The following is a 22,896-nucleotide window of genomic DNA, read 5'->3' on the forward strand; positions in this document are numbered from 1 at the left end:
GTATTAGGAGCAGAGCAGTTGGCGATACCTGCCCCTCTTCAGCCAGCTGGTATTAGGAGCAGAGAAGGTGGCAATTCCCGCTCCCCGCCTTAACCCAGCTGGTATTAGGAGTGGAGCAGCTGGCTATGCCCATCCCCCACCTTAACACAGCGGATATTAGGAACGTAATAGGTGGCAATGCCCATCCTCACCTTAACTCAGCTGGTATTAGGAGTGGAGCAGGTGGCAATGCCCACCCCCCTTCACCCAGCTGAGATCTGGAGCAGAGCAGGTGGCTATGCCCACTCTCTGCCTTAACCCATTAGGAGCAGAGCAGATGGCAATGCCCACACCCTTCACCCAGTTGAGATCCTATGCCAATGCCTGCCCAGCGCCTTCACCTGGGTGGGATCAGGCACAGAGCAAGAGGCAATTCCCTTCTTCCCTTCACCCAGCCAGGATAAGATGTGGAGCAGGTGGCATTGCCCGCCCCCTTCAACCTACTGGAATAAGGCACTGAGCAGGCGGCAACACCCACCCCATCTTCACCCTGTCAGAATCAGGCACCAAGCAGGCAGCAATCTCTGCCCCCCCCTTCAACCTGCCAGAATCAGGAGCAGAGAAGGTGGCAATGCTCACACACCCCTTCACCTAGTTGGGATCAGGAGCAGAGCACGTAGCAAAGCCCACCACCTGTTTTCGCCTGTTGGGATCAGGTGATGAGCAGGAGGTAATACCTGCTCCTCCCTTCACCCAGCAGGTAACAGGTGGCAATGTCCACCTCTCTTCACCCAGCTGGGATCAGGCTTAGCTCCTGGGAAAAAAACACTGTGTTCCCGTAATAAATCCAGTAATCTCAAGTACAGATTTACAGAGCACAAGGCAATGCCCATTTCCCCTTTACCTGGCTGGGATCAGGAGCGGAGCAGGTGGCAATGCCTGCCCCCCTTTACCCGGCCTGTATCAGGCGTGCAGCAAGTAGCAAAGCCCACCACCCCTTCACGTTGCTGAGATCAGGTGTGGAGCAGGTGGCAATGCCCACCCCCTCTTTCACCGGCTGGGATCAGTGATGGAGGAGGAGGGAATGCCTGCCCGCTCTCGCCTTTCTAGAGCCCGCTGTATTTTTCCCCACAACTGGCTTTGTTTCTAGTCAAACATATTACAGCATATTACTTGTTATCAAAATTATTGTCATGTAAACAACAAACATCTTTTATAATATGTTGTGTATGCCTACTGTATACACAGAAATTATCCTTAGCGAATGCCTTTTTGAGCCTGTAGGCTCAGGGTAGTGGATGCAACCACAAAATGGCTGCCATAGGAGGTGGAGGCTACGAAGAAATCTCAGCAAGTGAGATTATGCATAACTCTGATAGTAGCTCTTCAACATTTTAGGCAGAAGTTCTGTTTAATGAGGGGGAAGGAAATCACACACACTTTCTCTCACACACAGAGGAAGCCCAAGTGTAGGGGAGTAAACCACAGTTTGCCAATCCCAGGTGTCAGACTGCCATGGGTCCTTGAAATGTGATGGTGGTGCCCTATATTGTCAGCAGAGTTTTAGTGTAGTGTTATGCCAGCAGTTCTCAACGGGTTGGACCCAGTCAGTTTTTCCCCTGGGGAAAAAAGGGGAGAAAGAGTCCCCTTTGACCACCAAAAAGGCTATGTTTGGGATCATGGGAGCTGTATGGACAAAAACCATGAGGAATGAGGGATGTAATAAGATTGAGAATTTGCCAAGAGAAAGTTGGATGGATCCAACCTGAAGTTTATCATTTTGCACAAAAATGTTTTGTTCTATGACAAAAAGTACATGAATTTCTTGCCATTGCTTATTAATATGTAAACTTAACTTCAACTCCTGTGGTAGTGGATGAATTCATTTCTTTCATAATGTTGCTTTCTTTACTGATTCCAATATTCAATTAAATGGAGTTTTTTTCCAAGCAATAATGTAATTAGGAGAAAGTAGGGAGATGTTAGGCTTTTTGTTGTGATAACAACCAGGATTACCCCATATTAATCTCTTTGTCATAACTTTAATAACATTATGAGAAACTGTGAAGAGATTAGAATTAATTTTTGTCATAGTAAATAGTTAGAACATTTGGTCATGAAAACACAGAACCCTGAATGCTGAAAAAACGGCTCCTAAATTTTTAGGCTGGCTCTGAGTGCCAAAGAAAATTTGTCAAGGTCTGGGGTTAAGAGCTTGAGAGAGAATAAAATCAACACTGCAGTGGCAGCTGCCACTGAAACAACTTTTTTAAAAAAAATCTAAAAAGCCAATCAGAAGCCCTTCTGATCCTGCCCACTTTGTAAAAACAGTTGGTGGGCATAAGGAAAGGTGTTGATAGATGCTATGGCACCCATGGGTAACATGTTGAGGACCCTGGTTATAGATTATTTTACATTTTTCATGCTATACGCTTTGAATGAGTAAAACCTTGTTTTAAAAACTGTTTCATTCATTCATTCAAAAAATATTTTATAGGAGTTCTGTTTCAGTGCTCCTCCAAATTTCCATTTTTTTCCATCAGAAAAACTGGAGGAGGGGGAGTCCTTAAACTTTGAAGTGAGTAAAAAACTTTGTATAATTTTTTTTTTTCATTCACTCCCCCTTCTCCCTAAAAATCACCCAAGGGTTCTTTTTCAATTCAACGTAGTTTTTTCAGTGCTGCCCAATACATCCCATTTTTTCCAATGGAAAAACTGGAAAAAATACTCAAGGTTCCCCCCCCCCATGTCAGTTTTTTACCCCAGGCCTTCGCAACTCTAGTCACTTCCTCAGTGGGTTGTTGATAAAATGAGGGGCCGGGTATATAGTACCATGAGCTTTTGGAAGAATGAGGTTATAAATAAATTTCCTGTAGACATGCTAAAATTGTGACGAATCTTTATCATGTCTCCTTTCAGATTCTTAGTACACAATCTGTGATTCAGCATTGTGATCCTGGGGTATGGTTAAGACCTGTGTCTCAAAGCAACCTAAAGGGCGCTGGGCAGAAATACTTAAGCTCACAAGCACATTACGTGCAGTCCCTGACCCCCACGATGTAGCCATACATTCAAACATCTGGTAGGAGACAACTAATAGAGAGATTCTTTGTATTGAACCCTGTATGTCCTTGTGATAGAGAAGCTTTACTTTGTAGGCTGCAATATAAATTTTAACAGTAAATAGAGAATGGATCCCGAAGTCAATTAATGTCCAAATTTTTTCCAGACAGATCAACCAGTCACTCTTTGCTCTACACAGCTTAACCGTGGTCTCCTAACTTGCATTCTGCAAATCAGAATGCTTTCAAATAGGAAGATACTGCCACCTTCACTTATATTTTGGTTTAAGGATTTTCAAGAAGACATTCACAAGAGCCTGTAAACACAGGCAAGTTATACTTGTCAGCTTATTGACCATGGCATCACCATGGTTAAAAAGCAGTACTATACATTTCCAAAGAGCATTTGAAGAAAGAATGTAGGAATGAAACAGTCAAATAAATAGTATATGATCATGAATTCAACAGTAGCATATTCAAAAGGAAAAGTATAGCATAGATCCAAATTTGTATAAATCTATGTACCTTCTTGATGCATACAGTACATATACAACCAATTTCAAATCAATGTATGATTTTAATTTCTTTGTTCAGTTGAGATTTATTTTCAATTAATATGACTGAGGGTGGAGGGACAAAAAGGATCTCACTGAATTAGATATGGAAGCTTCTATAACAGAGAATAAACTTAAAATAGCTAATATACCATTATATGGTCAAATCTGGACAGAGAGGTTAATTTAATAATCTAGACCGGAAGGTAACAGAGAGTATTGACTGATCAAGCCAAATACTAAGGGCCCTTTCACATTACAAATACACGTTAAAATATGTTTATCCTTCCAGGGGATTTGCCATCAGTTTCCATGTTTCTATTTATCCCTGACCCTTTCCCTTATCCTTGACCAACAACCTACCATTTAGAATGCAAGACAATCTTCATATGAATTGTCAAAAAACCCCAGGTTTTTATTCTGAGGTAGCTGCTGTATCAGTTACAGAGCCATTGTTCAGGTATAATTTAGGAAGATAGAAAATCTCCCTCTTCATAGCTAAACACAGCTGACTTGTATATCAGCTAATCAAAAATTGCCCCACAAAGTAATTTGAGTTAATAGTTATGATGAATCTGAATTTTAAAACATTAAAATAATTAATGCTATTCATTAAAATTAGTTAACAAACTATGGGCCTGTAAGGAATGACAGAGAAAGCGAATAGTTTGGACCCCCCCCCATCTCCCCCTCCAAGATTCTCTAAATTCTCAGGGACTGGCATACTGATTTCTCTTCCTGCCCTTTTTCTTTAACTGTCACCTTGCAGCTCTCAACATTCTGCCCTCTACCCTGAACATATCTAATCCCCATGAGGCTGTTTCTGAGATTTTCTTTTAATTTGTAAGTTCTCTAATAAGAAACCCTTATCTTGTCTGTAGGTAGCCTGGTTTTGCTGAATTCATTGTAATGGGGCATTCTTTTATTTTAAACTGAAACAACAAAAAATTTGTTTTGAACCTAACATACTTGGAAATCCATCATAAACTGTAAAGGAAAACATCTATTGTTATTAGTTTTTAGTATTGCAGGATTACTTTTCTACTTCAAGCAGATATATGTCAGTGTACTCCAGGGCAGCCCAATGTTTACACCAACCTACAGTGTACTAGTTTATAACCCGTCACTTCAATGTATCCCTGCTTCATTTCAGTTTGCCTTTGCAAAAACTAATGGGACGTTCTGCCAAAAAATGTGCAACTTGGATTTTTCAACTCTTTATTTTTTCTGGAGCATTTCTAGAATGTATAAGCAATTTCTTAAAGTTAATTTACAAGATCACATTTTTCTGAATACATGGAGAGTCCTCTGAGTATACAGAGACCCTGCATCGTATGGATTTTACTAGTTTCCTCATCTACTAACAGATGTAGTGCTACTAGTATTAGTATGTGTTTCTAATATCCATCTATTGCTGTCTGGTTTACAGAGCATGGAAGTCAGAAAGAAAAGGTTTTGTCTGTTTGTAGGCTGATGTGGCCAGATTAGCTCAGTCCAAGGCATGCCAGGAGTCTCCTTCCCCTCTCCCCAGCAACTTTTACTCTTGGGTTTCTGTACTGAAAGATGGAATCTCTATAAACATCATTTGTGTAGTATCACTAATCTTTAGGATCAGTATTGTTTGCAGTTTATAAACTGAAGTGGGCAGGTGTAAAAGTAGAAGTTTTCCTGACTCATCATTCCTCCCAAATTATTATTCTTTCTTTTGTAGCACAGAAGAGTAGCTTGTTTTACAGTTAATTATAAACATGCCTGTTTTCTCTGGCTTATGAATGCACTTCACTTAAAATTTTGCTTGTTTTGTGTATTACCTAGGGACGCCTGACATGAAAGGTGTTTTATAAATGTATGTAGAGGCCAGATGTATTGCCAGATGTTGTACAGAAAAAAGTGCTCTCCAGCTAAACAACTCCTGTTTGTATTTAATTTTTTTTCACAGAGGCTTAGAGCCAAACGAGACATGATGCCAGCAGACTAAAGTGCAGAATATGGTAGGCCATCAAACCCCTACAAAGTGGCAGGGAAAGGGGGGGGCAATTTAAACTGCCACACAATTTAAATTGCTGCAAGGGTAGACAGGAGAGGATCTGAATTGTTTCTTATATGTGTTTTCTTCCATATGAAGCAATATAACCAGAAGTAACACCCTACCAGGATTATTAAGAAGTTTTTTTAAAAACACTTCATAGAGAAAAGTGCAGGTGGGGGAAGTTTCAATCCTCCACCCTGGTCGTGCACCCATCCTTTGTTTATGGCTACTTCGTTCTGTTGTACCATGAAGCTACATGGAAGAATTTTGTTCAGTCACTTGTCCATTTTTCTTCCAGAATGTGTAATTGCCAAAGGCAGCAGCGCCCTTTCAGTTTCTAAAATGGAATTTGATGAAACAGTATAAAGTCACCAGTTGAAGACTTTCAAATATTAAGTTCCCAAATTGCACACACGAAGCCTTTTTGTCTATCAAGCTCAGTATGACCAGCTTGGCTGGCAGTGGCTCTCTGGGGTCTCAGATTTTTCCTATCACCTACTCTCTAAAGGAAGAAGCCAAATATTAAACCTGGAATCATCTGCATGCAAACCATGTGCTCTGCCACTGAGACACCATTTCCCCCACTGCAGCTTCTCATTAGAAGATGGTACTTCTCTCCTTGTATATCTGATGCATTTTTTTTAAAGTACAGATATAACTAAAATCCTTATAATAAAGTACGTAACGGCTGGATTCAGATAGGAATCCTGAGTCCAAGGATTTCAGTGATGGGTAGGGAAAATAACTACAGTCCATTTTTAAAAAACTTTTTGTTTACGTTATTTATAGTCAGCCTCTCTCACTGAGACTCAAGGCAGATTACATAACTAAACACAAATATTGGGTGGGATAGTCAATAAACAATACAGTACATACTCTGAGCTGCCATCCATTCCTGATCCCTTTCCAGTTTGGGGCCCAGTGCTGTCCTCTGTTAACTCCTTGTCAACTCTTAGAAGTTGACTATATTATTGGTGCTGCATTCTTCCCACCACTGCCATAAAAAACTATATTCTGTACCCATATACAGAGTGCTTTAAATGGTGATATGGGAAGGATGACAGCAGTGGCAACAGACTAAAGTGCAGCTGTCCCTTTCTTCTTCCCCAGAATCCCTGAGGCTTTACTGCGCTGCCCAGCTCACTAAGGAATTTATAAAGCTGATTTGGAAAGAAGTAAACTTGATTAAAAAGTTACAATTTTATATGCTCCTGTGTTTCCGCTTTATTGTGACTGTAAATGAAACCATGCATCAATAGGATCTAAGAATATACCACTACATGTAACACTATCGCTAATATAGACAACATAAGAAATTTCTTTTAATTAATATCTTACCAGTGTATTGCTGTGACTTGGCTAGTAAGCATTTTTAGTTAATGATCCTACTACTCTGAATACAGAAAAACAGAATAGCTGTTCAGTCTAAAGTGAAGGGAATGACATCTTATGTTTTATATAATTCTTATTTATAAATATTTATGAAAACATTTCTTTACCTTTCTTATTGCAGCTCAAGGCAACTTAAAATTCAGTCCATTAAAACCATGAACATAAAACACTCACATATTTGTTGCTCAAGTTCCAATAAATTCCCTTGCAAACAGCACTTTTACTACCTCAGGAAGACTGACCCATGAAGTGGGACCGATTTCTGAAAAGGAATGGGGATTAGTAGATGCCAGGCAAACAATCCTAGGTGGGAGGGACATCTGGAAAATAATGTCCTGCAAACTGGAATTGGCACATGGGAACATATGGATAGAGAGACAGTGCTTCAGATATGTGGGTCTGAAGCTGTGAAGCTATGCTACTCCTTTTTATAAGTGTTCAGTTCTGCCCTTTGTCAGAAAATATCTCCTTCTTTCCCCCCTTAGGTTTTGTATTTAAAGCCAAGTCTAAGTTGGGCAAATTTGTGTAATTACATGATTTCAAAAGATTGCCTTCTGATATCAATTTACCTATGTATCAGAATTTATAGGGCTGATCCTTAATAATTACCTCATCAATGTTAGGAAGCTATATGGTACAGACCAAGGAATGAGATGTGATTGGGTGATATACAATGCTAGTAATTTCACACATTGTACAGGGAAAAAAGATTACAGGTTATCCAATAAAATGTTTGCTATACTAACTCAGACAATGGTTATTTACTAAATACTGACACGTGCAGTCCAAATTAATAATTGAAATTACCTTAGTGCTGTGTCCCTTCCATAGAGTTCTGTTGATGTTGGAAGATTCCTGGATCATGCCAGTGATCCTTTTACGGCAATTCCTTCCTGTACCACCCTTACTCCATCAGTGTGCTATTCCTGGAGCAGTATTTCCAAAACCTTTAACTCAAGGTAAGTTGATACGTTCAGTATACACGATTCCCTTCCTGTAGTTGTTATACCTTACATGCTACATACCTGCTGCAATCCTAAGAACACTTTCCTGGGAATATGTCCCATGAATAAAATGGGACTTAATTCCAAGTAGACGTTCTCTGGATTGTTCCCACAGGCTTCTGGCTTAATCATCCCCTGTAGGCCGGGACATGTGGGTGCTTTCCCTCCTTTTGTTTAGTATATTAAAGTTGTGCTGTAATACTTGTTTTCTGTCTCTTGGTGCTAGTTTAGTGGAGTTTGCTTCGACATATTTTATTGTAAACAACACTGAAGTGACACCTAGTGATAACAAAGTAGTATTAGCTCTCCTAAGACTAAACAGATAGCCAATAAACAAAGAGAAGCCTTGAAAGAGACAGAAAAAAGACTAGTCACCTACTGTTACAATGTGTTCTGGTACTTCAGTATAAAAATAAAGTGGTTTTGCACTCCAACTTCAATGAAAAATATATACAATTTTAATTGCAGAGATGTTGAGGCTTAGAGTGACCCCACTTTGTGTCTACAGGGACTCATAAACTATCGCTGTTTTCCATTTTTAGTGTTCCCCTCCCCCATATCTAAGCTTGAAAGTAACCTTTTCTCCATGTGTTATCTGTGGCAGGGAACAACACATCTCTTTGGTTTTGTGGGTTTGGCTGAACTTTCTGTAAACAAAACAAGCAACCAGAACCAAAGAACGAAAGGCTCAACTATGTAATAGGATTTTTAGAAAACAGAGTACTATACTTGTGGTAGGACATGCATTTCTGTCACGTGCATTTTAAAACAAAGAAAATACAGAGAAGAGGAACAAGTCCAGGTGGGTATTTGACAATATATGGTGATGCTATAAAACTCCCAAGGGATCTTACCTCAGGATCTAGAACTCAGTTCTAGCCCTGACCTGAAGTAAAACCATAATCCATTGTATTGCGCTGTCCCTAATCCATTTTTTTTGGCAGCCCACTAAGCAGCAGTCACTGCTTAATTGCTAAAATGACAATACAATGCCTTTTATAGAGAAACCCCTTCTACTAACCCCGTGTGTTGGGGTCTGGTAGTGATTTCTTAGCAGAGGATTAGTAAGAGACTGAAGGTGAAATTTGTCATTAGTTTCTGAAAGGGCTTAAGAATTCTTAAGCAGGACAATATTTAGCAGATGCAGTTTTGTCCCCTCCACTGCTACACTACGATGGGAAAAACCGCACCAGTACAATTTTTCAGAAAAAAATAGGCAAATAAAGCCGAGAGAAAATTAGAAAGAACTACCCGGATTCTTTTCAAAAATCGTAAAAGGAAGCAGTTGTTTACCTTATCCACAGAGAATATGACAAGAAGCCATCGGATAGGGAAAAGGTAAAGAGCAGTTACAGGGTAACTTTCATGCTAAAGAACTTGTCAGAATAATTGCCCGAGAGGAATTATCGTGTTTTTTCCCCTGTAGCCGTTTGTGCACACATCTAATTGAGAGGTACAAGGAGGTGACTAGCAAGTCTTCAATCCCAACCAAACTGTTAAGCAGGCCTCGTCTTATCCGTCACCTGGCGTTTTCCCTATCCCCCCGACCATTAATCCCCACCATGCACTGCGCCCAGAGAGAATAAGCAGCAACGGCGGTACCCGCTCGACTCACTCCGTTTCTCCTCCGGAGCAGACTGCAGCAAGCAAGAGGACTAACCCGGGACTACAACGCCCCGCCCTCCTCCGAACCCATCAACACGCCGGGTGCCTGGCCCGAGGAGCGCTAGCCCCACCCCCGCCCGTGATTAGCCAGAGCCCGGAGAGTTCTTCGCTTCCTTCCCTTATCATTGGGCGGGCCTTGCGTGTCTGTCAGTGGGGCTCTTCCCCTCTGATTGGAGGAGGCCGTGCGATGGGCTGGCCGTGCTGTCAGTCAGGGAACCGGCCGGAGAGGAGCGGGGAGGGTGGGAGGAAAGGAGGGAGGGGAGCGGAGGAAACATCTGGCTGCCGCAGCCCGGGCCCGTCTGTGCCGCCGCCGCCGCCGTGCGTGCTCCTGCGCTGCGTGCGCCTGCCTCCCCGCCCCCTCCTGCTCTGCCGGCCCGGGCTACTCTGGGGCGCTGCCATGGGGGGCCGCTGAGGCGGCGCGGGGGGCCGCCTTGCTCCCGCCCTCGGTGCCCCCTTGGCAGTCCCTCACTCACTCGCTGCCTCCGGGGCGGGGAGAGAGCGGGACGCCGGCAGGGGGCACTGGGAGCCCGGAGCGGCGGAGGGGCAGTGGTGGCGGCCGGCGCGGGGAGGAGCGCGGCTGGGACGTGGGGGCCGCTCCAGAGTGTGAGTCCCGACCCTGCCCCTGATGGGACGCTCGGGCAAGGGTGGGGGCGGTCGGGGGGAGGGGAGCAGCAGGTAGTTGGGGGAGGGGCGGGTGGCCAACCGCAGCTGTTGGGCAGCCGGTGGGGGAGGGCGGGGGGCTTCCTGTGGGGTGCGCAGAGAAGCAGGCTGTGCATGGAAGGTGGTCCAACGCAGGGGGCAGGGAGGAGGGATGAACAGGTACGAGAGGTCTGAGCGGTTGAGAGGAGCGGGCCGGGGACGGGCGGCGGTGACATCTGCTTCTGGAAGCGACTTCCACCAGGAAGCAAAACTCTGTAGGGTGGGAGAGCGTGTCGGGGCAGGGAGAGGGGGTCGGGCGGGAGAGAAGTCTGTTCTGGCCCGTGAGGGATGGAGGGGGGGGGAGGTGTGTGAGTCGTTTTCCTCGGGAAGGGGCTATAGAGCAACAGGGAGAGGGAAAGCACAGAGCAGGTTGCTGTAAACATGGAATGGTGGAGAATCACCTTATGAGTTTGCAGGAAGGAGAAAGAGGAGTTTTTGCTGGGGCGGGGGGGCTAGGCTGAGCTCAGGAGCAGAGACGTGGGAATGGAGAAGGGAATCCTTTGTGTGGGGATGCGAGGAGTAATGCAGCTGTGGATACAAGGGGGTGAAAGATGAAAAGGGTAAGAAGAGAGCTAACTTCCTAGCCGGGTTCTTGTGTTCAACTCTTCTGGTTACTTTTTTTTTTTGAAGTTGCTTTGGCTGCCGTGATCTGGTTGGTGTCTGTATTTGGCTACTTCCTCCTTTCGTGTCTGTCCTGTCCCCCCACCCCACTCCATTTGACTTGCTGTGATCTTTGTACACTTTACAAAATGTCAGAGGGGTCGATTAAGTTATAGTTGGCTTAATCTTCAATTTAGTGTGTCTCCAAGAACAGTGAAAGGGAAAATGTGTTAATCTGCCATAATGTATGCATCTCCTATTCACTCACGTTTTTTTTAAACAAAACGTTTCCATTCTTTTATAACGGTGGCAACAGGCTTGGATTACTTGGTAGATACTGCAGTAAAGTGGGGATGCATAGTTATGAGTAAACATTATTGACGTCTTGGTTCACTGGGCATCAAGCTCACTAATAAAATTTTAAAAAATCAAACTAGTGACTTCTTCATTCTTTTGATTTAGGAGACCTCATTTAATTTTAGCATATATTCCCATTCGTTACTCAAGATTCTTCCCCATCTTATGAAAGGAGGCCATAACATTCTTCCATCTGCCTTTCTAAAACAATTTTTTTTATATATCTGCACAGTAAAAGCAGTAATAGCTTAGTGTCAATATAGGTTGCAGTTCTGATTCCTCTGAAATTAAAAATAACATACTTGGTGTCTTTAAGATTTAATACAACAAAAATATCAGGTTTTATCTGATCAATCCATATTTGAAGATCATTATCAGTTGGCAAAGAAGGGAAGTAGGGTGAGAGACATGTTTAATTGCTTACTCTGGGCAGTCCAAAACGTCAGTGTGATTTGAGTTTGCACTACCAACTTTTTATATTGTTCGAAAGCACTAAGCCTCATCACTTCATACAAATTCCTAATGCTCTGGGAAAATGCAATTGCATTAATATTTGTATAGTTAAAAAACTGTAAATCTGTAGAAATGGTAATTGTACACTAGTTAAACTTGCTAGTTTTAAGAGTACTTCTGTCTAACCTGTCAGTTCAAGACAAATGGATTAGTGTGGCTTCAGTAAGTTTTCAATGTATAAAAAACTCAGCAAAGTTATGACAGAAGGGTTGCTATACTGTACATGCAATGGAGCCCCATATGTTTAAGGGTATGTTGAGGGGGGGTTGCTTTTCTCTGTTAGAAAGTTTTGAAAAAAAGAGACTTTGAAGTATTTTGTTTATACTAACAGACAAGAAAAGTTCTCTTAAGAAAAAGCTGGTGGCAGGAGTGTAGAGGAGTAGCATATGGCATTAAAAGGAGCACAGCTGGAGGTAGCATTTCCATCTGAACATGATGTCAGAGCAGCTGACAGCCTGCCATCCCTCAGCCTTTTATTCTAACACACAGACAGGGAGTTAGTGTGTGTGCAGATCTGTGTGTAGGGAAGGTATCTCATTCCTCCCTAACATCATCTCCACTTTGCATCTGTCTCTTTCTTAGTCTGCTTTTTACCCACTGAACTAACAGACCTGGAGCCAGCAAGACTTGGACAAAAGGACTTAATCAGGTTTATGTGTACTAAAGGTAGGAATAGCAGTAGGCTAGCTGCAGTGTGGTTTTTCTCTTGGTGTGTGCTTATTTAATTTGAGAATAAAAATCCCATTACTTGTTTAATAAGGTTTAAGTAGAATAAGTGCAATTCATTGTAAAAAAAGAGTTTTTGTGGCAGTTGAGGCTTAGCAAATGCATTGGCTTGGGTTGTCTGTTCTTATGCAGTACTATGAAAAATAACTCTTTAAACGATACAGCCCTCTATCTTGTATTCTCAGGCACTGAAATAGCAATTTATATTGTGCTTCTGTGATGGGGAATAACTATAGCAATACAGTTGATATGTACATTCTAATAGTGCTGCTTCCTAAGTATAAAGAAATAAAAATAAAGGGTTTAAGAGAGAGCCAAAATAAAACTTAAAAGAATATATTGATATCTTTTGCATAATGACTTACTTAAAGAATCAATCAATGAGAACTCTGGAAACCTCCTGTTTTTGAAAAATGAAAATTATTTGTGTGTTAAACTTTAGAGTACCAGTTCTACCCTGAGAATAACTTGCTTTCACCCCCTTTTTTGCTCAGATATATATTAAAGTTTATTTCAATACAACAATAATTGTTTGAGAGGAGGTTTTTGTATTCACGACTAATTTAGAACTTGTAGATTTGAGCTGCCTGAATTGGCCAGACAGCTGTAATCGCACTCCTCTATTCTTAATCTCTTTATCTGGGCAGCAGCTGCCATATGGCCACAGTCAGCTGGATCAGATGTTTATAAGCTTCCTTCTTCGTCCCTCTCTGTCCTTTCAGCCTCCTAATTTGATCACAGCTACCTTGTGAGCTGCCCTCCAATCTTTATTTTTAGCCCTCTTAAGGATTAGGATTGATGTTGGCTGTGGGGCACTTAAAGTGATTGTATTGTAAATCTTCTTGCTTTATTCCAGCAGCAGTATTTTATAGAATGTTTGGGACAGGACTGTAGCTTTAAGAGTCGTTCTATCCCTTACCAAAGATGCAGCTGCTTTAGGACACCTTTGATTGTATGTCACAGAAATGAGGGAAATGGTTAAGATCTAAGATTTTTGAAAATAATCTTTAAAGGAGAATGATTACATATATCATTATAATAGTGGTATCCAGAAAATAAAATAAAAAGTATTAAATCTTGCTTAATTTTTTATCATTACTGCATACCAGCAGAAACATTCTCCTGGTATAGTTAGAATTCTCATCAGAGCAACATCTTCTGTAAAACTGTCATTTCTTTGAATTTTCAAATCTTTTGAAGCTTTTATGTGTTAATCAGAATTATTTTATCAAAGAAAATTGGAAAAATGTACAGAAAATTAAAAAGGCCATCATTCATTTCCCCCAAGTATTTAAGAAGCATTTCAAAGATTTTTTTCTGTGCGTGTTACAACAAAGTAGTTGCTTTTGCTTTGGTATAGAAAGATTTGTTGTAACATTAAATTTTGTAACTACTTTATTTCTTTCAAAATCTGCTATTTACTGTTAAAAGAACTGCTTGCTAGTTTGGGTCAGAAAATAATTGAACAGAAAGAAACCATGAAAAGTTTCTTCGTTTATCCGTATCATTTGTTGCATGCTGCTAATATCATTTATTTGTTATCTCTCTCTGTTTTTTGTATAACTGTTCCAGTGTGGGTAAAAATGGTTAGTATCAATGTAAAAATGTGTTCACTTAAGGTTGCGATTTCTACCATTATTTTAATTAAATCTTTTTTCTCCTAGGTTATGAAGACAGCATGGAGTTTCCTGATCATAGTAGGCATTTGCTACAGTGTCTGAGTGAGCAGAGACATCAGGGGTTTCTTTGTGATTGCACTGTTCTGGTAGGAGATGCCCAATTCCGAGCACATAGAGCTGTATTGGCTTCATGCAGCATGTATTTCCACCTATTTTACAAGGACCAGCTGGACAAAAGAGACATTGTTCATCTGAACAGCGACATTGTTACAGCCCCAGCTTTCGCTCTCCTGCTTGAATTCATGTATGAAGGGAAACTGCAGTTCAAAGACTTACCCATTGAAGATGTATTAGCAGCTGCCAGTTATCTCCACATGTATGACATTGTTAAAGTCTGCAAAAAGAAGCTAAAAGAAAAAGCCACCACAGAGGCAGACAGTACCAAAAAGGAAGAAGATGCCTCGAGTTGTTCGGACAAAGTGGAAAGTCTATCTGATGGCAGTAGCCACATGGCAGGAGATATACCCAGTGATGAAGATGAAGGAGAAGATGAAAAATTGAGTATCCTGCCTAGCAAAAGGGACTTGGCATCTGAGCCTGGGAACATGTGGATGAGATTGCCCTCGGACTCAGCAGGCATTCCCCAGAGCGGTGGAGAGGCAGAGACACACACAACAGCAGCTGGAAAAACAGTAGCCAGCCCTTGTAGCTCAACAGAGTCTTTGTCCCAGAGGTCTGTCACCTCTATGAGGGATTCAGCAGATGTTGACTGTGTCCTGGACTTGTCTGTCAAGTCCAGCCTTTCTGGAGTTGAGAATTTGAACAGTTCTTATTTCTCTTCACAGGACATGATTAGAAACAACCTGGTGCAAGTGAAGGTGGAGAAAGAGGCTTCCTGTGATGAGAGTGATATTGGCACTAATGACTATGACATGGAACATAGCACTGTGAAAGAAAGTGTGAGCACTAATAACAGGGTACCGTATGAGCCAGCCCACTTGGCTCCTATGAGGGAGGATTCTGTTTTGAGGGAACTAGATAGGGAGGACAAAGCAAGTGATGATGAAATGATAACTCCAGAGAACGAAAGAGTTCAGGTGGAAGGGAATATGGACAGCAGTCTGCTCCCATATGTCTCCAACATACTTAACCCTGCAGGCCAAATTTTTATGTGTCCCCTCTGCAACAAAGTTTTTCCTAGTCCCCACATTCTGCAGATTCACTTAAGTACGCACTTTCGCGAGCAGGACGGGATCCGCAGCAAGCCTGCTACTGATGTCAATGTCCCGACCTGCTCCTTGTGTGGTAAGACTTTTTCTTGCATGTACACTTTGAAGCGTCACGAGAGGACTCATTCAGGTGAAAAACCCTACACTTGCACCCAATGTGGAAAGAGCTTCCAATACTCCCACAATCTGAGCCGCCATGCTGTAGTTCACACACGGGAGAAGCCGCACGCTTGTAAGTGGTGTGAGCGCAGGTTCACACAGTCTGGAGACCTTTACAGACACATTCGGAAGTTTCACTGTGAGTTGGTGAACTCATTGTCTGTCAAAAGTGAAGCACTGAGCTTACCTACTGTCAGAGACTGGACATTAGAAGATAGCTCGCAAGAACTTTGGAAGTAGAATTTTTATATATATAATATTATATATATATATATATATAAATCTATATAGTTGTGGTACAGTCTAAAAGCAGTCTTGTTTCCTTGAGCTGAAAGTTTGGCCATTAGCTTGTTTTTTGCACTTTAAGGCGGCATGAACATTTCACTACTTTAGTGCTCTAGTGGTATGAACTATAGAAATGAGACTGTCAAAAATTTCCCCTTGTTTCTCCATCAAGTAAGTACTTCTTTTAAATTAAACTGCAAATGAACAAGTGTGGTTATTAGGTTCTGTTTAACCTTACTTGTAACACTGCATCATTTCAAACTCAAATTAGAAGTCAAATCTCCAGTGTGTTTCCAAATTGTTTACATTTTAAAAACTGCATGCATCTTTTCTGACTGTAGGAAACCTGAATGCTTTTAGACCCAAATGGTAAATTTCTGAAATGCTGGAGTATCTATTTTTAAATAAGCAGCTGAGATATTATTCTAACTTGTGTATTACAACAGTTCCCAATTTTAAAAAAACACACACAGAGATTTTCAAAAATACACTGGAATTGCTTGGACTGTGTGAAGGTGTGCTTGGAATGAAAAAGAATGTTGCAGCTTCAGCAGATGCAAACTGTGCATTTAAAATGTGAATTACTGTTGTATACTGTAATTGATTAAATGGGCTGGGGGGTGTCAAAGAAATGAACAAGTTGTGTTAATGCTCTCAGTTGAGTCTTGAAAAGTAAATATTAACGCTATGGAAATGCATGCGTTTCAGTATATTTTTGTCTTTGTTTGCATTGTATAACTTTAATGAGTGAGTTTTAAAACTTATTTAATTTTTGTAGGAAAAAACACCACTGGAAAAACTGGTGTTATGAAGAACATAAATGCACTGTCTTTTATTTTATATAATTTAAGTTAATTGCCCACTGTCTTTTAAGTTGAAAAAAAGCTACATGTTGATTTAGCTATGTAAAGGAAGATAGTAATGTTTACAAACAGGCTTAGAGATTTGCATGTGCAGTGTACATTTATCAAAAAAATCTGATTGCACAAAACCCATGCCAACTCCAACTTTAGGTGCATACATTATCCATATGAGCATTTTTAGAATTCCTGCTGCACAAATTAACAATAGGTCATTCATTTTTTTGCCCCTTGAAAAGATTCTTTAGAGTGAAAAAGCCCCAGGCTGAAAGGACTAGAAAACCTTGATTGACATGGGGTGGAATAGGGTGGAGTGCAGGAATGGTGGGAGAAAAGTTAGGAGATGGTTTGTGACCTGTGTATCCAAGCAGCAAAGACTGCAGCCTGACGTGTGGTTCTAATGATCAACACATAGGGTGAAAGCATTTTGCACAGTGTTTGTTTTCCTGTCTTGCACTTACAAATAAGGTCTATGGGAGTAGCATGGAAAATTGTTTTTTTTCTTTCCGCTTTTGTTTCAAATTTGATCGCCTTAACTACTGTAAACATAGCCTATTTTTGTGCTTAAGAAACTGAATGGAAAACTCCATTGTGTATTGCTGGACTGTTTTGGAAATATTTTGGTCAAATGTATGTTAATTTGGCTGTAATGGAATTTAAAACAAAAAAGCTGTGAAAATGGCCTTGGAGCATTATTTTTAGTTACTTGAATAGCTTATAGGTTTTAAAATACATTCTTTTTATTAATTTAGAAAAGACAATCAATGTCTGAGGAAAATGGACTACTTTGGAATTTTTTTGTGGTTGTGAGTGATTGTTTTGGGTTTTTTCTTTTGCATTTTAGTTTCACATTATGCTTTGGTTCTAAAAATTAGACTGACATCTAGCTTTGACAATCATAGTATGTTTTATTTTCCTGAGAGGGAGGGGAATAACTTATAATGCTGTTTAGTTTTGTACTATTGGTGTGTTGGTGAATTTTTAACTGTGTGCTAACTGCAATAAATTATACATACTGAGAACTCAATTAGTTGTCTTTTCCCCTTTTTAATCACTGAAAGAATAATTTAAATCATATGCATCTGTTCTCCTTTTGTCCAGAGCAGTCTTGTCAACCAGACTGGAATGGTCTTACTATCTAAAAGATTTGGTGTGTAGCTTTCTGTTGTCATTCTGCAGTGAAAAAAGTTACTATGATATTCCCAAAGTTTAAAAACACTGTTCAAAGCTATATGAAGACTAATATTCTATATTCTAAATAGATTTGTCAAAGCTGATTCATTTTAATTGAAAAAAAATGGAGGGTCACTTAATTTGAAAAATGGTTGGATAATAACTAGCACCCATTATTCAAATGGTTTGATAATTACTACCCAGTAGTATTGTTCTCAGAAATAGCCTAAAACTCTCTTCATTATGTAGTACAGAATGTGCCCTTTATTACATGATAAATTGGAGGTGTGATCCTAATCAATGTCAAAGAACTTTAGGAGCTTGGGCTGTGGTGCTCACACAATATCAAAAGTTTCTAATAAACTGAAGAGAAACTTCATTGCTATTTGGACCAGTACAATTTTCATAACGCTAAGCGCATTTCATCATTTAGTGCCACAGTTTTATGGTGTGGTATCAATATTTGTTAAGAGAACTGAATTTTTAGAAACATAACAATTTCTTCGAATTTCATTTCAACTATATCAGAGTTAGTATATTCTTAATTCCATTACTGTGAATTTTACAATTGCTAAGGACAAATAAAACACAAGTTACCATTCTGAAAACAATACGTAATGAACTTTTTAAAAGATTTCTTTCTTTGGAATGAAAAAAAAAACGCTTTCTAAATTACTTTTAAAGTGAACTGCTAGGGGACTCAGAAACAAACATCTCTGGAAGAACTGAGTTAAGTAGTGAGCATGAAATTAGAAATAGTAATGTGATATTTAACCATTCTAGCTCTTCTTCTAACCAATGTTCTTAAAGTCTGTAACAGGCTCCAGTTAAAACAAGTATCAAGCTCTGCAGTATTTTATTTAATGGATAGAGGGCATAATGCGTGCTTGCAACTGTTACCTTTCTAAGAGCTTGTTTCCATATAAAGATTCCCCCCCCCCCCCCCCGTGAGTATATGCTGTACCTTACATCTGAAATGTCTGTGACTATAGATTATAATAGCAAAACAGTTACAGGGTGTAGAAGTAGTAGTAAAATACTGCAGTATGCACAGAAACCAAATTTTTCATTTTTGGGATTGAAGGTCAACTGGACAAGTGTTTTGAGCACCAGCTGAAAATGGCACGGAACTGTACAACGTTCTAAACCTAAAAAGTCAGAATATATTATGTTATTACTTTTGAAACTAGTTTTGGTCTTAAATGTGGAAGAATATTAACGTCTCCATTAAAAGTTTTGGTTCTTGCATGCATCATGCACTTTTAAAGCAACAAGTGCAATTATTATGCTGGTAATTATTAAAGTGTATAATATATTTAATGTGGAAGGAACTAGCTCACTCATCTCTCATGTGTGCACAGGCACACATGCCACATTGGGTATTGTACTTGCTGCATAATGCATACAAGAATGAGGCTTGGTCTTTTTATAGTGACACATGCATGAGGAGGAGGGGGGAAAGAGGGTCAAGAACAGACTTTATAGCCTTGCTAAACAATTATGCAAGAATTTCATTTTGAAAAGTGTGTATTACACTGTTGAAAATAAAACATGCTATTTGCTTTGCTGTTTGCTCTTTCTAGCAGCTGCATTTGTTCACCTGTTCAGGAAATATGCTGAGGTTCACTTTTCCTGCTGAATTAAAATATTTGCCTTGCTGCTAAAACAATATTAGAAAAATAGTGACTTAACCAAAGTTATGAGCTTTAGAATATGATCATGAGCATTTTGTGCCTTTTCAGTGTCCTCAGATCTACTTTTGTAGGTCTTTGGGGAAGCTGGTATAAATTCCACTATAAAATTCTGTTTGGAATGTATTTTCTTATACGCTTCAGATGCTCCTTTATGGTGCAATATTGCCACCATTCAGAAGATACTTTTTTCCTGAACAATATGAGCCTACTGCTTAAAATTTAAACAGAACGATTTTTAAGTGTTTCAAATAAGAATTTTCAAATTAGTCCAACTATCAGTGTTAATGCATATTGTTCCAGTACTGAAACATGCTAGCTCTATCTATCCTGATCCATGTAGAGTTTTATTATTGCTACAGCTCCAGTTACTGGTTTGTATTAAAAATGTTCATAGAACTGCCACTTTCAAAATGCTTCTTTTACTATTGAGATGGTAAAGGTGACAGGTTATTATTTTTTAAGATTATAAAAGGGAAATAGAGTTACAGCTATATTTTAATTTTCATGTTTCAACCACCATTTGACATTTTGGATCGAATGCTAGCATTTGGATAATTCAGCAAACCAAAGTTATCATTTTGCTCTTACAAACCAAAACTGCTTCTAAAAACCACATATTAAAAGATGGGAAAGACTGTCTTCTGTCACTACAGTACAACTGCTATTAAAAAAAAAAGCTTCATGTTTCAAGTCAGGAGGAGTTAGAAACTCATTCCAGTATGATTAAATCCAACTAAACCTGTTAAATGGCCTCACTGAAGGAAGATGGTTTTTTAAAGATTATCAATCTTTTATCAAAGTTTGAAAAAGGCACTGCTTTTCACTGTGTTAATATTTTCAACGCTAAAAGTACTGCATCTGTTGAGTGATACCTCAGTTAAAAAAATAGGCTTTGCTTTTCATAGCTAATAAGACAAAAAGTTGAGGCTTATTAGTCCAGTAGAGATTTTTCAGTGCTAATAAATACAAAATTAGAGGACTTCTTTTTTATTTCAACCACACTTAGACAACTTTTAAATTAGTAAAATAGAACTTTAATTATATACAGATTAATTCAAATTCTGTAGTATCCATTTTGTTTTATGATTTGTGACACATCCTTTTTACATCTGTAGTATTTAAAACGTTACTTAGATTTGTAAGTTGTCTCTGAAGTGATAATGGTAAGTATCCAATATAATATCCATGCATCTTTTCTGTCCTGCTTCACTTTTCTGTTCAGTTGAATTTCATTTTTGAAGTTCTTAAATATTTTATAATTTTGGGGGATTACATAAAAACTGGACCTGGTATCAATTTCTTAATTTTTGCCAAATGGAAAAGAGTATTTTTTTAAAATTCTGTTTCTGTATTTTTCAGACCTATACTGGACAGTGTTATACAGGTGGAGGTGAGGAGTAGGAAGAGATTCAAGCATATACTTTGTATCACATCACAAAAAATTTATAACCATTTCTAGAATGCCCGTGGCAGGCAGATTGCTATGAATTCCTGTAGTGGTTGCTTTGACGTTCAGATTGTTTCTGGAGTCAATCTGTTCTATAAGAAGGATTTTTAAAATTATATGTATAGTATCTGGATTAACACAGGACATCTTTAATCTTTACAGTCTAGTGCATGGAATCCATCCTTAAATTAGCAAGGCATTTATACTGAGTAAATTACATGTACATTGTGACTTCAGGGAATCTGTTCCAAGATGAAAGAACAGGCAGAATTGCAATATAACTATGTTGATAATGCAAGTCATACAACTTAAAAATTGGAAAATAAAATGTAACAGAAAGCAAAGAATTTATGGGGGGGGGGGCTAAATCTCTCCTCTGGATTTCAAAACATGTTCCTGAATACAATGAGAATTTAATATTAAACATGTTTAACACCATAATGCTTCCTATATATAAATAATCTCTGACCAAAAAATTAAGTATGTTTTTAAGTCACTTAAGGCTGCTTAAATTCTTGTTTCCTTGCTTGGAGATTTCCTTTATGGAAATCTTGGATCTAGATAAGGTTAATGATGTACTGGCTAGAGTTATAGTTCTAATACGTTGCCACTGAACAGGCAAAAAGCACAATCTACTGTGAAATTTTTTATATCAATTTTTATTGAGTTTTATAGTAAGGGGAAGGGTTTATAACAAGAAATCAATCTTTAGCAGGTTCGCCACAAGACAGATATACATCAGTCCAAATATAGAAAGCCATTAAATATATAGTTAACGCCCCATATACCTTCAAGTTTCCCTTTGTTTCTATAGACATTATTTATTACGCTTTTTAATCCAATCCTATTCCTTATATCATTTCTAACATTCTTTTCCTTTATATATATTATAGATGAGTCATTTTAAGAGCAGAAAGTAAAAATAGCAGAACAATATAAATCAATCAAACAATGGTCTATATCTATATAAGGCGGAAGTATTTTTTTGTTAATTTTCCTCTTTCTTGTCTCTGTTCTGGCCTCGCTCTCCAAACTTGTGTACTTAATGGGGCCAGGTCAGTATTTGATTCAAAAGAGGAGCAGTCCAACCAGAGCTATTTAGTTGGATTTTCATATTAATAAGAGTGGAGTGTCTACATAAGCTACAAAGCTAAAACACAATTTCTCATTTAAAAAAAAAGAAAAGAGGTAAGTTGTATATATTATAGATGAGTCATTCTAAGAGCAAAGAGTGAGAATAATAGGACATAAAATAACAATCAAGGAATGGTGTAACATCTATACAAGAAGGAAGCCTTTTTATGTTAGTTTTCCTCTTTCTTGCCTCTGTTCTGGCCAAACCTTCCAATCTTATATACTTAGATTTTCATAATAGTAAAGGTGGAAAGGCAAGATAAGTATTTAATTCAAGAAAAGAAAAGTCCAACCAGAGCTGTTTGCTTGTGTTTTCATATTGATAAGGCTGGAATGTCTATATTAACTACAAGACTAAAAGACGGTTTCCCATTTTTTTAAAAAAGAAAAAAAGAGGAAAACTGGGTCCTTCATCTGATTTATCTTGACCATCTGCCCTATTACTTGGGTTTTCATAATCTTAAAATTATAAAAAGCAGTCAGTTACTTAGCTTAACCACTCATTTATATTCTAAAAAGAAAGACTAAAATCAAGAACAGATAGAAGTCTTCAGGGGCCCAGCCATCACATAACCATCATCCTTTGGCAGTAAACATTCAAAATCTATCATAATACAGAGCCTCTAGAGCTTTCATTAGATCTATATTGTCACTTAAGTCACTTAAGGCTGCTTAAATTCTTGTTTCCTTGCTTGGAGATTTCCTTTATGGAAATC

General features: G+C 39.1%; 1 protein-coding gene across 2 annotated transcripts; it reads left to right on the forward strand.

Annotated features, from left to right (window-relative positions):
* The first annotated feature begins 10,001 nt into the window (after positions 1–10,001).
* On the forward strand, positions 10,002–17,747 carry ZBTB18 (zinc finger and BTB domain containing 18). 2 transcript variants are annotated; one of them, XM_055000130.1, is made up of 2 exons: positions 10,002–10,288; positions 14,245–17,747. In XM_055000130.1, the coding sequence occupies exon 2, from the start codon at positions 14,259–14,261 to the stop codon at positions 15,825–15,827; it is 1,569 nt and encodes a 522-aa protein (XP_054856105.1). In that variant the 5' UTR covers positions 10,002–10,288; positions 14,245–14,258; the 3' UTR covers positions 15,828–17,747. The 2 variants fall into 2 exon arrangements, with proteins under 2 accessions (XP_054856105.1, XP_054856104.1); XM_055000129.1 differs by lacking the exon at positions 10,002–10,288 and adding an exon at positions 12,456–12,520.
* Positions 17,748–22,896: the final 5,149 nt, after the last annotated feature.

Source organism: Eublepharis macularius, chromosome 1, assembly GCF_028583425.1.
Source record: "Eublepharis macularius isolate TG4126 chromosome 1, MPM_Emac_v1.0, whole genome shotgun sequence".
NCBI lineage: Eukaryota > Metazoa > Chordata > Lepidosauria > Squamata > Eublepharidae > Eublepharis > Eublepharis macularius.